The 15,870-nt window shown below is 41.0% G+C and overlaps 3 protein-coding genes across 3 annotated transcripts; 1 reads left to right on the forward strand and 2 right to left on the reverse strand.

Annotated features, from left to right (window-relative positions):
* Positions 1–1,119: 1,119 nt before the first annotated feature.
* On the reverse strand, positions 1,120–1,646 carry LOC108049005 (HAM34 protein). The gene has a single exon (XM_017129991.2). It carries the CDS (start codon positions 1,644–1,646, stop codon positions 1,239–1,241), a length of 408 nt encoding a protein of 135 aa, XP_016985480.1. The 3' UTR covers positions 1,120–1,238.
* A 1,815-nt stretch (positions 1,647–3,461) lies between these two features.
* Positions 3,462–7,178, forward strand: LOC108048995 (probable cytochrome P450 28c1). Its single transcript, XM_017129978.2, has 5 exons — positions 3,462–3,649; positions 4,285–4,624; positions 4,688–5,098; positions 5,763–5,886; positions 5,947–7,178. Exons 1-5 carry the CDS (start codon positions 3,462–3,464, stop codon positions 6,381–6,383), a joined length of 1,500 nt encoding a protein of 499 aa, XP_016985467.1. The 3' UTR covers positions 6,384–7,178.
* Positions 7,179–8,186: 1,008 nt separating this feature from the next.
* Positions 8,187–11,276, reverse strand: LOC108049050 (DNA N6-methyl adenine demethylase). The gene is made up of 2 exons (XM_017130079.2): positions 11,229–11,276; positions 8,187–11,085 (listed from the first exon to the last, which is right to left on the reverse strand). Exons 1-2 carry the CDS (start codon positions 11,232–11,234, stop codon positions 8,272–8,274), a joined length of 2,820 nt encoding a protein of 939 aa, XP_016985568.1. The 5' UTR covers positions 11,235–11,276; the 3' UTR covers positions 8,187–8,271.
* Between the last annotated feature and the right edge of the window lie 4,594 nt (positions 11,277–15,870).

The following is a 15,870-nucleotide window of genomic DNA, read 5'->3' on the forward strand; positions in this document are numbered from 1 at the left end:
ATAAATAGGTAAAATAAAACATATCCATTTACAGATATACTTATAGTATAAATATTCCCACATTGGTGCATTATCGACATCCCAAAACAAAAGTCCTTAGAGAACAGTTCAAACTTCATGGCGAAACATGCATATATATATATTTTTATAAACGTTGAACGATGATCTACAAATTTATATATTATAGATGAGCATACTGAGAAGTCCCATCCCAAAAACAATCCAAAATCAATCGCAGATAAGCAATGAGAATTTGCTCTTGTTGCCGCTTCCTGTTTCCACCTAAAAAACAAAAAAAAAAAACAAAAACTGAGGTCTCTGAAAATAATCATAGATACAAAAACATATGTACACACACACACACACGCATACTGCTGGCCAGGTTGAGGTTGTGGATATAGAAGATTGAAAATTTTATATAAAAATGAGAATGGAAGATTTGTAGAAGGAAAAAAACATAAACATAAACATATTTTTTATACTTGCAACTTTCTCGACTTCACTTTGTGTTTTCATTTTCAAAACGTTTATAGCCACCTAAGCCTACGAATATGACTTCGCAGATATATACATATATATATATATATACAACATATAGATACGCAAATTGGCAGATAATTTACTTAAAACCTATATCTACATAAACGAGTATATATATCTACATATTTGTGGACATTCTTAACTGATGTTCATTTCGTATCGTCGCATGTCTTTTCCCTTAGTTAATCAAAAATTACACAAAACAAAAGCTTAAACTATAAAAAAAAAACACAAAAAAATACAACTTTTTTAATTCATTTGTATAACCAAAAGTGTCATAGAATTCATTTTGAAAGGTCGATTTTAGAATTGATCCCACCACATAATATAATAAATGCAAAAACTAAAAAACTCAAAACTAAACAGTTTTTTTATTCATGGACTTTAAATCTATTAAATTAAACCATTATATTTTTCAGGCTTATTAAACTCTTAACTTTAACTACACTTTTTTTAAATTTCTTTTTTTAAGGGCGAATGTGAATTATATTTTTAAACTAATTCATATTTATTTTGAGTTGATGCTTGGAACAATCTGATAAATGCGGAAAATACAAAATTTAAAATTAAAAATCTAGATTTTTATGTGCTCATTCGAATGTTTTATTTACTGCAAATATATTATTATAATTTTAGAAATTTTGTTATAGTTTTGGTTGGGATCGTTGGGTTGGCTTGGGGTTTACGGTTGGGATTTTTTAACCGCTGCGACGGTTGCGCCTGTTCCTCCTCTTGTTTCTCCTCTCCCGCCTCTCTCTCCTCTCCCTCCTCTCTCTCCTCTCCCTCTGCCTGTTTCTCGCCGCATTGTTCCTGCGGCGCCGGTTGTTGTAATGGATCTTGTGCTTTTCCTTCTTGTCGCTCGACTCCTCCGTGGTGGTGGTCGTTGTGGGGGCCACAGTGGTGGTGGTGGTGGTGGTTGTCGTTGTGGTATTTGTGGACGTCGTATTGGACGCCGCAGGAGTGGCCGCCGGAGTGGCCGCCGGAGTGGCCGCCGGAGTGGCCGCCGGAGTGGCCGCCGGAGTGGCCGCTGGAGTGGCCGCCGGAGTGGCCGCGGAATAAATGCTCGCCACCAGGCAGGCAAGGATCAGTACGCAGAGGAATCTCATCTTGTTGTGGGGCAGTTGGTACAAGTGGAACTGTGCTTTCGAAAGTGCTCATGCCAGGTTTTTATAGCCAATCCATTCTGGCAGCATCCATATCCACTCTAAGATTAGAGCTATTTGGCCAGGGCAAATACGGCCCCGTTTCCATCTGTTTTGAATCTCGGATCTGTGCCATTGTTCTTTTCTACTTTCACTGTTTGCACAAAACACGCTTTTAGGATTCGAGTTTGCAAATAGTGCTAGCTTTGACAATTGTGTTTTAGTTCTAAGATTGTTTATCTTTAAAATCGACATGAGGTTTCAAAAATTTTCCAATAAATGGACTACAAAAACACAGATTGCATAGCGTGATATGGTTTACTTCAAAAGATTCAGATATTTTAATCAATTGATTTAATGTTAAATTAAAGAACTTCTAATATCTCAATTTTCTTTTTTTTTTCACTTTCGCAGAAACAATTTTCCGCAAAAACTAACCAAGATCTCTCCAAGTTTGATTTGCTTTAATTTCGTAGCAGCTATGATGAGGCCAAATCAATTGGATACACATTGGTCAATGTCACTGACCAGTGGGAACTGACACTACACTGAAGGAAATATCTCTGAGCTTAGTGATCAATTTCATAAAAAAATGTTATCCCATATTTTTATTGGTAAACTTTGAAATTGTACCCGCACAGGATAATAGACGTTTAGCAAAATCATTCAATTTAAGGTGTTGAATTGTATTCTAATTAAATATATAATATTTTAAATATTTTATTAGCATAATTTTAACCTATATTTAAAATGGTAAAAAGTCATCTGAATCCAATGCTGTTATATATTAATACATTTTTCTCTGTGGTGAGGGATTAGAGCATTTCGTTTACATAATATCATCAATCATTGTACAATCTTTATTGATTGATGGACGAGACGACTACTGCACAAATCCCTAAAAAGAGTCTCGATTTGTCAGTTGATCGATTAGGTCACTGTAGACTTAAGCAACAAACCATATCCAATGCATTTGCCTCATTTTAAATGAAGCAAATATGCCACTTTGCTGTGGAGCCTAATGAAAGGATTATGTTTTGCAATTGTTTTCTCAGTTTGTCATAATAAATAGTAAATACATTTTATGTTTGTATATATTCTTAATAGAATTTTTTCTATTAATATAGCTGATTTGCTAGGCAACAATAGCACCTTTTGTTTAATTAAGTGTTCGCACTGTCTGGTGGCTTTGTTTCGCTCAGGGTTGTTGGGCTGTTGACGTGGTTGCCTCAAACTGACCCCCAATCTCTTGACTTGATATGCTACGGGATTCCAGAGTCTTAAATAATTTCACAATTTCGATTTTTATTTTTATAAAAATCGGATGACTTTACTATAAAAATGCTATAGGAAGGATTCAAAAATGTAATGGAAAATCAACACAGCTTCATTGTTTTAAAACATAAAGCATACAAAATGTTATGGAATATTTTATTATCATAATTTGTGCAAGGGTATATAAATTTTGTATTCTTTTAAAGTATTCTATGAATTGTTAAGGGATATAAGTTATTGGTTATTAAATGTTACTATATTGGTTCAGATTTAGAAAGATCAACGGTCGACTATATAATACAGTACCTTATTTGGTCTGATATAAGAGCATGTCGTCGGTTAATTCGATAATGACCCCCCATCAATTCCAGAGACACGCAAAGCCAAGCGCATTGCGAAATGAAATAGAATATAGGGGCACGATACTGGGAAGGGGGGGAGGGGTGTGGGATATATCCCCCAAGATCCGCATTTCACCCACTCAGTTTCGCTGGGTTTGCCGTCATGTTTGGATCGCTGCTGGTGGGGATCGCGACGCTGCTGGGAGTGATCTACGCCTTCCTGGTGTCCAACTTTGGCCACTGGCGCCGGCGTGGAGTGCTGGAGCCACGGGTCCTCCCGCTCCTGGGCTCCTTTCCCAATATTGTGTGGCCACGCCAGCACTTCACCATGGACATGCGCGATATCTACATGTGGGTTTCATGATATTCAAATAGGAAAGTAAGCTAACTTCGGCAAGTCGAAGTTTATATACACTGGCAGCTGTTAGAAAAATTAACTATTCCATAAAACGATCATATTTCAATTTTGAAGCGTTAAACAGCAATGAAGCTTTGTGGATTCTCGGATACATTTTTCGATCTTTGCCATGTCATCTATTTGAAATAGTCGTCTGATCTCTGACATTGTTTAAAATTACCCTATGTCGAAGTATATGCGTATATTTGGAAAACAACGAAGTTATAACTTTTTTCATTTATTTTTCTGATTGTTCCTATTGTCATTGTTATGATATAGTCGTCTGATATGGTCTGTTTCGACTTATGTATATACTATCCGTATTAGAAAGACGACGTTTGGGAAAGTTTCATTCAGATATATTTTAAACTGATAGATTAGTTTGCATAGAAACGGACATACGGACAAACGGACAAACGGACATAAGGACTTACGGACAAACGAACAAACGGACTTGCTTCGATTAAATCTTCTGGTGATGCCGATCAAGAATGATATATTTTGTAAGGTCGAAAATGAAACTTTGGACTTAAATTAGAATACCCTCTGCAAAGGTGTGAATGTAATCCAACCCAGAATCATTTTCCAGGCAATACCGGGATACGCACAGCTATGTGGGTTGCTTCATGCTGCGCGCACCCAAGCTGCTCGTTCTGGAGCCCCGCCTGGTGTACGAGATCTATGTGAGTGCCTTCGGCCACTTCGAAGACAACGATGCCTCCAAGATGGTGGACATCGGCAAGGATCGACTGGTCGCCCTCAATCCCTTTGTGCTCGAGGGCGATGAGTGGCGCCGCCAGCGGGCGGTCTTCTCAACACTGCTGACCAACGGTCGCATCCGCACCACCCATGCGATCATGCAGCGCGTGTGTCGGGATCTATGCACCTTCATCTCCAGGCAGTCGGTGGACGAGCTGGATGGGATTGATGTGGTTATCTCATCGCCTCGCTATTATCCCGATTTACTGATTCGGTTTTCCTAATCCCAACAGCTCGGCCTGCGCTTCACCGGCGAGTCGCTGTTCGACTGTGTGTTGGGCATCCAGGCGCGCACCTTCAGCGATGATCCGCTGCCGGTTGTCCGCCAGAACCAGGAGATGTCCGCCGAGAATCGGGGATTGGCCATCGCCGGTGCCGCCTGCGGCCTCTTTCCCAATCTGCCGCGACGTTTGCGACCCAAGGTCTTTCCCCGCTCCTACGATCGCTTCTTCGGCGCCATGATCAGCGAGGCACTGCGTCTGCGCAGGTCCAGGCACCAGGAGCGGAACGACTTCATCAACCACCTGCTCGAGCTGCAGAGGGACCTCCGTCTCAGCGAGGAGGACATGGCCTCGCATGTCATGACCTTCATGTTCGACGGCATGGACACCACCTCCAACAGCATTGCCCACTGCCTCCTGCTGGTAAGTTGATGTCGGAAGACAAGACCCCATTTTTTTATGGGATTAAATCACGAACTTTTATAAATATTCCACTTAAATATCGGATTCCTGTAGAAAAAGTTATGGCCTTAGAAGAAGGGTTTTTAGGTCATTTTTATGCAAACCCATTTTTCGACAATTTGGAAAGGAGTTACCTCAAATGACAAAAAATCGACCAAAAATTAAAAACAAAGTTTTGAATACAGTTTTTTTGGGAATTAAGACACGAATTTTTAGAGGTATTCCACTTGGAAATCGGATTTCTGTGAAAAAAGTTATGGGCTTAGAAGTGCGATTTTTGAGTCACTTTTCTGCAAAGCCATTTTTTGAAAATTTGGAAAGGGGTTACCTCATGAAAAACAACAAAAAATCGACCAAAAATTAAAAACCAAGTTTTGAATGCAGTTTTTTAGGGAATTAAACCACGAACTTTTGGAGGTATTCCACTTCGAAATGGGATATCTATGAGAAATTATTATGGGCTTAAAAGAGCAGGTTACACTATTAAATATGTCAAAAAATCGACTTGCCACTACGTTCATAATTTTTGAGTTCAGAAACTGCTGTAAATAAGCTAGAAGTATTTCTTGTTTTTCTAAGAAACAGGTGTGATATCATATTTAATTTTATTGCCTATACCCTTCAGCTTGGTCGTAATCCGGATTGCCAGCAACGTCTGTTCGAGGAACTCGAGGAGGCCAATCCCGGCGGGGATCTCCCCGATCTGGACGCGCTCATAGACCTGCCGTATCTGAGTGCCTGTTTCAATGGTGGGTGATATGCATGGGCTTGGTATTTTCCAGTTCATAATTGCGAACACCTTCTTCCAGAGAGCTTGAGGATTTATCCAGCCGGCGGTTGGGCCTCGAAGACCTGCACGAAGGAGTACGAGTTGCGGGGTAGTCACCACTCGGAACCACTCAAGTTGCGACCCGGCGACAATGTGATGGTGCCCATCTATGCCCTGCACAACGATCCCCATCACTATCCGGAACCGGAAGTATTCCGACCCGAAAGATTCCTGGACGGCGGATTGAAGACGTTCAAGCAGCAGGGCGTGTTCCTGGGCTTCGGCAATGGACCGCGACAGTGTGTGGGCATGAGATTGGGTTTGGCCATGGCCAAAGCCGCCCTGGCGGCCATTGTCCAGAAATTCGAGGTCCTGGTGAGTCCTCGCACGCGACACGGCACCGAAATAGATCCCCTGATCTTCGTGGGCGTCCACAAGGGCGGCATTTGGCTGGACTTTGTTCCACGAAAAATCTAGACTGCAAGGTCCAAACAAAAATAGAAATCTGGGCAATTACAGTAGTCTCTTTAAACTAAAAGTAAACAAAAGGGTTTTAAAAACCAGGAAAGGGGTAGCCCTTAAAAATAACTTCCAAGGTGGAAACTAAGATTATTATCCTATAGCTTACGACTATTAAAAAACTTTAAACAAATTTGTTGAATAACTTTAAGATCAAAGAATTTCAATAATTTAAAATTAAAATTAAAAAAGCTAAGATCTAAATGATCAAAGAACAAATGAAAGGTGATACAAGAGTACAATTAATAATGGTTATTTGATTTTTCTAACAGTTGGTTTTAATATTTGAATGATTAAATAATTTAATTTAAAATGATACATAATTATATATGAACAATTTTTTTCTGTGCCTGGCTTTCCCGACAATGATTCAATGATTTCTTTGTTAGCATTGGTGGTTCAATAAAAATTAGAGTGGGTCATCGCTTTTGTTAGTCTCAGGGTTTAGCTGCATTCAGCTGGGAATTATATCATCGGGTGGTGTCCAAACACTGGTTATACATCAATAAGGCGACGGCAATAAATGCATTCAAATATCATACACTTCAAAAAAAAAAAGTGTTAAAATACCGCAATAATTGTATAGCCTTGATATGCCTAAATATCACTTTAAATAACTAAACATTGTTACAAATACTACATTGTTAATAAGAAAAAGTTAAGAAGTTGTATCTTTCATCAACTGTGATTTGTTATATCTTGAAATCTTACAATCAAAATGAAATAAAAATGATATCAATGGATCCATTATGATGTTTGCAAAATGATTCTGTTTTATTAATGGTAAACCAAAGATATTTGGTATTAGGCAAGGGGAGATTAAGTGTCATCATACATAATCAGAAAATGGAATGTGTAGGCTCTAAATCCGGTCTGGCCTTTCACTATCCGCCTCTTAGTCAGAGCGGAAGCCAATAAATAGAAAACCCGTCAAAACCCACTGCCCGAAACCCCAATGAAACCACCACGAAGGTCACGCGTTGGGAGAGAGTGTGAGAAGGGGCAGGCACGCCTTTGGGATGGTTAATCACACGGCAGAGACATCGCCGAGATCATCGTCATCATAGAGATGCCCAACACGCTATGATATTCGTTATTATGTATGTGTTTTTGTTTGAAATAGATGGTAGGCTTATGACCTGGTTTAAAGTAAACCTAAAAGTTGCCATAGATCCCAGCTAAAAATCTGGCAAAAAGCTTATCTAAGAGACTAACTGAAGGTCGGCCATAAAGACTAGCTAAATACGAACTAAAAGTCTAGCTAAAAGACTAGCTAAATGTCTAGCTAAAAGACTAGCTAAATGTCTAGATAAAAGTATGGCATCATGACTAGCTAAAAGCCTATCTGAAACCCTGTCTAATAGCCTATGTACAATTTTTGTGGATAATTCAATCGTCTATACAATTCAAAATGCCACAGTAGAATACACAGTACCAACGAAATCTTTTTTTTATGTGTAAATGCATTGCCAACTCCAATAGATGAGATCAATCCCCCGAGCAGGCCAATCAGCAAATTAAACAGCCAAATTATTTACATATTTTACGTAAGTATAAATTTATTAGGTAAGAAATTCGAAACGCTTAAATCGGTTGTTATTGCATGCAAATGATTTGATTTCGAATGCGATTGGTATTTGGGTTTGGAGTGGACAGTGAGCAGTGAGCAGTGAGCAGTGGAAATGCATGCAAAATGAGGCAGAAAAACGAGTTAAAAAAAAAAGTGGGTAAACGCTGGATGATGAAATTAACAACTAATCAGTGCTGGGAGGTGACCTTGGGCCGCGGCCCCTTCCCAATTGACCCCATTGAAGATGCCTTTGGGGGGTATATCAAGTGGCATCTCCTACAGGCTTGCAACGGGATAGAGACGCAGCGGCTTGGACGCCTGGCGCACAATTCGCGACCTGGGACGAGCAGGTTGAGCTGGTGGCAAGTAGCGATTGTTCACTGTGGCCACATTCTGGGGCTGCAGACGCAACGGCTGCTGCACATCGTCGTAGATCTTCACCGTCTGCACATGACTCTCGGCACCACTGTGCGCATTCTGGGTGACCACGCGGACCACCTGATGACGACCCTGCGGCTGCTCATTGCTGGCCCCCAGGATCTTGATGGTCTTCACGCCGTTCTGATCGAGCAACTCCAGCACCTTGAAGGTCCGCGGTGCGGCATGCGGCTTAACGATCTGTACAGTGCGCACCCGCGAACTGCCACGAAGGGCGGTGGGTGCGGCCACAGGTGCCGTCGCCGCCATGGCCACATTCACCGCCACCTGCACATCCTTGGGCATGAATTTCTGCAGCGACTGCTGCACCTTGAAGTTCAGAGTGGGTGCAACGGGCTGCAGCTTCTGGCTCTGCACCACTCGGTGGTAGTGGTGGTGCAGGTGGTGCTGCTGCTGTTGCTGTTGCTGACGGGTCACCACATTGCTTACATAGGCTGGGGCATAGAAACGTGGTCGCTTCGATTGCTCACGGTACATGGGAGCCACCTCGATCACTTGCTGCTGCTGCTGCTGCACCTGCTGATGTTGCACGTGCTGCTGTTGCACCTGCTGCTGCTGGTGATGGTGGATGTGCTGGTGTTGCTGCCGCACGCTCACTGGTTGCGCGTAGCGGGCAAAAGGCTGCACGGTGTTCATGTAGCTGCGCAGTGAGTGGATGTGGGTCACCTGGGTGGGCGATGGAGCTGGCAGGGAAATGGCAATGGGAGCGGGTCCGCTCACATGAATGGGAGCGGGAGCTGGAGCAGGGGCTGCCACGCGAACAGGAGCTGGAATAGGTGCGGGAGCAGGAGCTGCAACACGCACTGGGGCTGGAGCAGGAGCTGCAACATGAATGGGAGCTGGAGCAGGAGCGGCATAGCGAACAGGAGTAGGAGCAGGAGCGGCATAACGAACAGGAGCAGGAGCTGGAGCAGGAGCGGGAGCTGCATAACGAACAGGAGCAGGAGCTGCAACATGCACCGGAGCTGGAGCAGGAGCTGCAACACGAATAGGAGCTGGAGCAGGAGCAGGAGCAGGAGCTGCAAAATGAACGGGAGCCGGGGCAGGAGCTGCAACAGTTGGTGGCAAATAGCCAGAAGCCCTGTATTGCTGCTGCTGCTGTTGCTGTTGTTGCTGCTGCTGTTGCTGCAGGAGCAACTGCTGCTCTTGTTGCTGCTTCAGCAATTTGGTTTGGGTCTGCAGACTGTGCAGTTCGGCAATGGCTGCTTCGGCATTTTCGGGCTTCACAAAGTCATAGCCATCGGGAAGAGCCACAGGATCGGCCACTGGAACAGTTGCTTGCGTGGGTGCAACATACACCTGTTGTTGCTGTTGCTGCTGTTGTTGCGGTTGCTGCTGTTGCTGCTGTTGCTGCGGTTGTTGCTGGTAGGTAATCTGGCTTTGGACTTGGGGACGTGGCTCATCGTAGCCAGGTGGCAGATAACCAGGAGCACGGTACTCGCCGGCCACTTGCTGCACCGATGCAACACTCTGTGTGGTGGCAACATTCTGAGCCGATGCCACACTCTGCGCGGTGGCAACACTCTGGCTCAGCGACAAAGGTAGTTGGTCGGGATTCGAGAAGTCATAGCCAGGTGGCAGATAGCCAGGAGCCTGATATTCGTGACCCTGTTGCTGCTGCTGTTGCTGCTGCACTTCCTGAACCTGCTGCACTTGCTGTTGCACCTCCTGAACCTGAACCTGCTGCACTTGTTGCACTTGCTGTTGCACCTCCTGAACTTGTTGCTGTGGTGGCAGATAGCTGGGTGCCTGGTACTCGGCTTGACTGCTGGTCTGAACGGTGGCCGTGCTGCCGACGGGTGGCAGATAGGTTGGTCCTTGGAAGACCTTCTGTTGCTGTTGCTGTTGCGGGTAGCTGATGGGCGTGGCCTGGTAGTTGGCCACTGGCTGGGCTACTTCCTCGGCGGGAGTGGGTGGCAGATATCCGGGTGCCTCGTAGTTCTGTTGGCTGTATTGCTGTTGCACTTGTTGCTGCTGCTGTTGTACCACTTGCTGTTGCTGTTGGACCACTTGATGTTGGTGCTGCACCACTTGTTGCTGCTGCTGTTGTACCACTTGATGTTGCTGCTGCTGAATTACAGGCTGTTGCTGTTGGATTACTTGCTGTTGCTGCTGCACCACTTGATGTTGCTGCTGTTGGATCACTTGCTGTTGCTGTTGCTGCTGCACAATGGGCGTGGCAGCGGTGGGCGGCAAATAGGCCTGGCCACTGTAACCCGCAGACGATGAAATCGGAGCCTTTCGCTGGAAATCATGCTGGTAGTTCGAAGGGAAGGGCACGGAAACTGGAGCAGCAGCAGTTGCAGGAGCAGCTGCAACTGGAGCCGGAGCTGGTGCATCGCCAAAGTTCAAGAAGGACAGGTCCAGGCTATCGTCGTGTCCAACCGAACTCTGACCTTGACCTTGAGCCTGGGGCGGCGGCAGATAGGCGGGGCCCTTGCCCGCAAAATGGTTGTGAACCTCGAAGATCTGATAGCCGGAATTGCCATAGTTGCTCTCCTGGAATCCGCTACCCGTTTTGTAGTACTGCTCCTTGGTGATCAGCGGCTGTTGTTGTTGCTGCTGCTGTTGCTGTTGCAACTTGAGCGATATATCCGCTTGGGTTAATCCACATAGCGCACAGATGGCGAGCGCAGTAAGGGCGCCAAAGAACTTAACCGAGAACGGAAAAAAAACACAATTTTTGAGTCACAGTAAAAAAAAATTGGGGGGTGGGAGTAATGTATCACTGATAAATGGTATGAGTATCCTTGGCTTAATGGTAATCCTTAGCCTTGGGTAAATGCGCTGCTTACATTCATCTTCACAGTGGTCGTGCTTGAGCCCTCGATGTCCAACCGATCAATGATGCCCCGATTGACCCGGCCACGCGTTTTATACAAGGGCCATCGCCAGTCCATCGTCATCCAAAAACAAGTCGACGCATCTTCATCTTCAGCGCCAGCGATCGACATCTCCATTTCCCCCTTCGATTTTCGAACTTCCATCATCTTTCGCCAACTTCGCTTCAAAGTGGGCAGAATGGGAGAGTGGGGGGGGGTTGAGGTCTTTCATTAGTTTGGGGTTAGTTGGATGCTGCGCAACATTTTCGGATAGTTGCGCTTTGGCTTTGGCCAGTCGTTCGCATTTCGCTCAAAAATGCAGATTCGGCTTATTGAGTTATCGCCGGTCTACTACTACTACACCCAGAAAAACAAATAGCCAGTAAAATGTGTAAGACAATCAAAAAAGGGCTTGACTTAATGGTATTTGCCAATATACATGATAGGTATTTAAAAAAGAATGTGTGGAGTAGTGGAAATTGGACTAAGCCTATCTTCTCGCCTTGACCTTTGACCCTTGGGTATTCCATACATTGTACACAATACTGTTTAGGATTAGTTAAGAGTCTAAAGAGTTTTCTTAAAAAAATTTGTATTTATATGTACAAACATTATTTTAAAAGTGCTATTAAAAAATATTTTAAATAAATTATGTATTAACGAACTTTTTTTTAATAAATAAATAAATTTAAAAAGTGAATAGTGTGGCCATGATTATATTATACAGGCAAATACAATCCTTTTTCTCATATTCGGGCCAAAAAGTTTCTAAATATGTTAAAATATTATTTTAAAAAAGCCTACTAGATATGATATGAAATAAAACATGTATTAATAAACTTTTCTTTAACAAATAAGTAAATTCAAAAAGTAAATAGCGGATATAGCCATGCTCTTTCTCAGTGTATTCCAGCTAATCCCCGATCCCGTGTGCTTTGGGCGGATGTAATTAATACGCCTGCTCCCAAAATACCTCGGAGATTGGACAGCGGACATCGGACATCAGACAACGGACAGCGGACATGGGACATTGGCTATTGGCCATCGGACATGGGACATCAGTCACTAGTCACTGGTCACCGGTTGCCGTGGGTTCTCCGGCCGGATTGCGCAATACGGGTGGCTCGTTATCGGGTGGCTTGGATTTCCTGTTATTAGCTTTGCATATATGTACATTTGCATCGGATCTTCGGCTTTAAGTTTGTTTTATTTTCCATGGGTTTCGCAAAATGCCCGCTAAATAGCTGGCTGGCATTGCCAAAAATGATTACATCTGTCATTAGCAAATGCGTGTCGGCTCGCCTCGGTTTTGGGCCATGAATTAAACATTAAACATTGATAAGCATATCGCCTCAACTCCGTTGAAAATAATGCCACCTGCCCACCGATATCTTGTGCAACATCACAGGTTTATTAGGGTTTAAAATTAGCTGTTATCTCTAATTTGCAGTTTGGTGAAGGAAAATTCGAATACAGTTTCAAAACATATTTTAATTTTTAAATATAAATGTTTTAATGACAGTAACTGGTAATTAAACTAACAACTAAGGCATAATTAAAAGTAAATAAAGCAAACATACAAATTAAAACAGCATATAAATCATCAAAATTTGTTTATATAGTTTTTAGATCAACAGCTACAAATATATTTCATAAGTTTTATTATTTCCGTTCGATTATTTAATGATGCATATGACACAAATAGTTTTAGGCTTTGCAGAACTTTCATGTCTATACAAAATCAAAACAAATTCCGAACAAAAGGTTCACCATTCACACATTGCCTATCTATAAAACTCGTAAAACATGACTCTATTGAAAGTCGTTCGATACCAAAATCACAGCAAAACAGATGGCGTTGTATAACCATTATAGCGACATCGTTTATTTGCTTTTCCGCAGAAAGCCGTGTAATTTTCCCATGGCGGTGGTTTCCCCCCATCGTCGATAATCGAGAAACCTTGACCCATCTTGGCTTAAATATTTTATGCATATTTGGCCCACAGACAAGCCAATGCATACAAATGCCGAGCCATCGCTAACAACTTGGCCAACACAAAAAGGCCGGCTGAAAAAAAAAAGGCCGACGAGATGGTCAACAAAGGCGGGACATGCAAATAATTGAATCGAATTGAATTGAATCGAAATATTGGCCAAACAAAAAGCAAGGGTCTGGCCCAAAGATACTTATTAACTGATTAAATAAAACAATGTGTGAACGTTTTTTATCAGATCGCATTATTGTGGATTGCATAATTATGCCGTATTTTAAAATAAGTATACAAGTATTATGGAGACAGGCAACGAACTAAAATAAATTAAAAGTTATGCCCTGCAAAGGTATTTTATTTGTTCTATCATTTTATATATATATATATATATATATATCTTATATATATATTTTTAAAAACATAAAGCTTAAGACTCTTTCTACTTTCCAATTTAATTTAGCAAAATAGGAATAGTAGTGTAAAGATGATTCCAATAAAAAAGTTAGAAGAAATGATGTTCAGTATTGTTTACAAAAATAAAAGTATAATTTACACTTTGCTCAAATCATATGCATTTTCTTATTATAATATAATTGTAATGCAGTCAATTTAAAAACCAAATAATGCGTTTACCCTCAGCAATTATACCCCATTAATCAATCCATTATGGAAATTATTACAAAAAAATGAAGTTGTGAAATGGATGTTGTTGTAACTCTATCCGGAATTTGTAGGCCCATCCTCAATTCTTCCATGCCATAAATTTACGATCAACTTAAATTAGCATCAGAGATATATTATTAATTATTTATGAGAGTTCCCCTGCAGTTTGTTGGCATAACTAAAAAAATTTGATATGCTTATTGCCTGGCTTGTTAATTATTTAATTTCTCGCTCACTTTCCCTCTCTTTCTGACTCCGGCCCTCTCTTTCCCGTTCTCTGTGAAAATGTGAAAATATATTTACATTAACAAACATCGCCACCCATTAGTGGGTCCATTGGAGGTTGATTTACATACTTATTGACTATGCATACGGTTGGAATATTTATCCAAAATATATTTGTGCCATATGCCAGCACTAAAACAACAGCAACTGCAATATAGTAAAGCCACACAGAAAGAAATAATATTACTTATATGAATATAAGAATTTAGGTCATTAAAAGTACTGATATTTCTACATAATACTTTATACTAAAAAAAAAAATAAATATATTACTAAATTATAGTTTTTTATTTGATGAACCACTTTAATTAAAAACCATCAATAATTTGTTTCTGTGTAATCGAAATATTTGGCAAAGCCGATAAAGATAAACAAACTTACTACTACAAAAAAACACGATACGAAAAATGAAAACGAAAAGAAAAGGGAAACCGAATCGATTTGATAAACGTGTATGAGTAGTGGGTGGTTTAATAGGTTTATAGCTTTTCAATGAAAGAATTTTTTTATTTATTTAGACCGAAAATGTATTTTCACCAATTGAAAATATGAAATCTTCTTTTAAAGGTAACAGTTTCCTTTCTTTGTTTAGATTTTTCAAAACTTTCTTTTGGAAATATCATTTTATAACAACACAATATGAAAAACACTTTTTGAAATATTAAATAAAATTCTTTTTGAAATTAAATATTAGTTCTGTCCAAACTATTTTACATTTATGAGTAACTGAGGCTCAAGAACAAATCCTGATAAACCGAAATGCCAATGCACTAAGATGTTTTCGTTTGTTGGTTTCTTTAATTGAAACTTTCAGAAATCGTGAAGCGACCCTCGCAGCATCTGGCCGAAGATTGCCCATTGACGGATGGAACCGGTGTCGTCGGACTACTAATTGATACATGAAACCTGAAGAGTCGCCGGCAGCCAAAGCGGCGACCTCTTGCCCAAAAAAAAGAGGGATTCGGAGGGGTTTTCCGCCAAAAAAAAAAAAGGGCGTGGCGCCTTAGGAAGTTCGGGGCTGAATTCGGCTTATTTGTTTTGCGGGCCTTAACAGTGACGATTCATTGATTGACCATTATCTATTGAGACATGCCATGCAGAAATGATTTGGATTTTTTAAATTTGAATTTTTAATTACCCCTGCTGGCCAATATTAACTATCCCTCTGTCCTTGCGGAAATAATTGCTGCACAGGAAGAAATTATATCATCTTACTCTTGGAAATGTAAAGGGTTTAGAGAAAACAGGTATGAAGTTCATACTAATTAAAGCTAAAAAATATAATATGGATTTATACTAATAAAATCTTATGCATTTTCTTATTGTTATATATTTGTAATAGTCAATTGTCAATTGGGAAATCAAATATTGTTTCAGATATTGCACCCATTCGAACTTTTATAACGATTACAAAATTACAAAGATTAAAGATTACAATATTACAAAATTATGATTATACTCTCATTTTATTCTAGACAATAGAATAATACATTGTAGACCAGAATAATGGTCATTATGTACACAATGCACCCAATTAACGACTAATAAAATGTTCTTTAAATAATCTGTATTCTACATAGTATAAAAATGTATTAATTGGGCTATAAATACTGTGATTTATATTTTTGTAAGCAATATGACTAATGGTCTGGTCTTCTGGGTCGTGATTTAACCTC

This window comes from Drosophila rhopaloa, unplaced genomic scaffold, assembly GCF_018152115.1.
Source record: "Drosophila rhopaloa isolate 14029-0021.01 unplaced genomic scaffold, ASM1815211v1 contig_3, whole genome shotgun sequence".
Taxonomy (NCBI): Eukaryota; Metazoa; Arthropoda; class Insecta; order Diptera; family Drosophilidae; genus Drosophila; species Drosophila rhopaloa.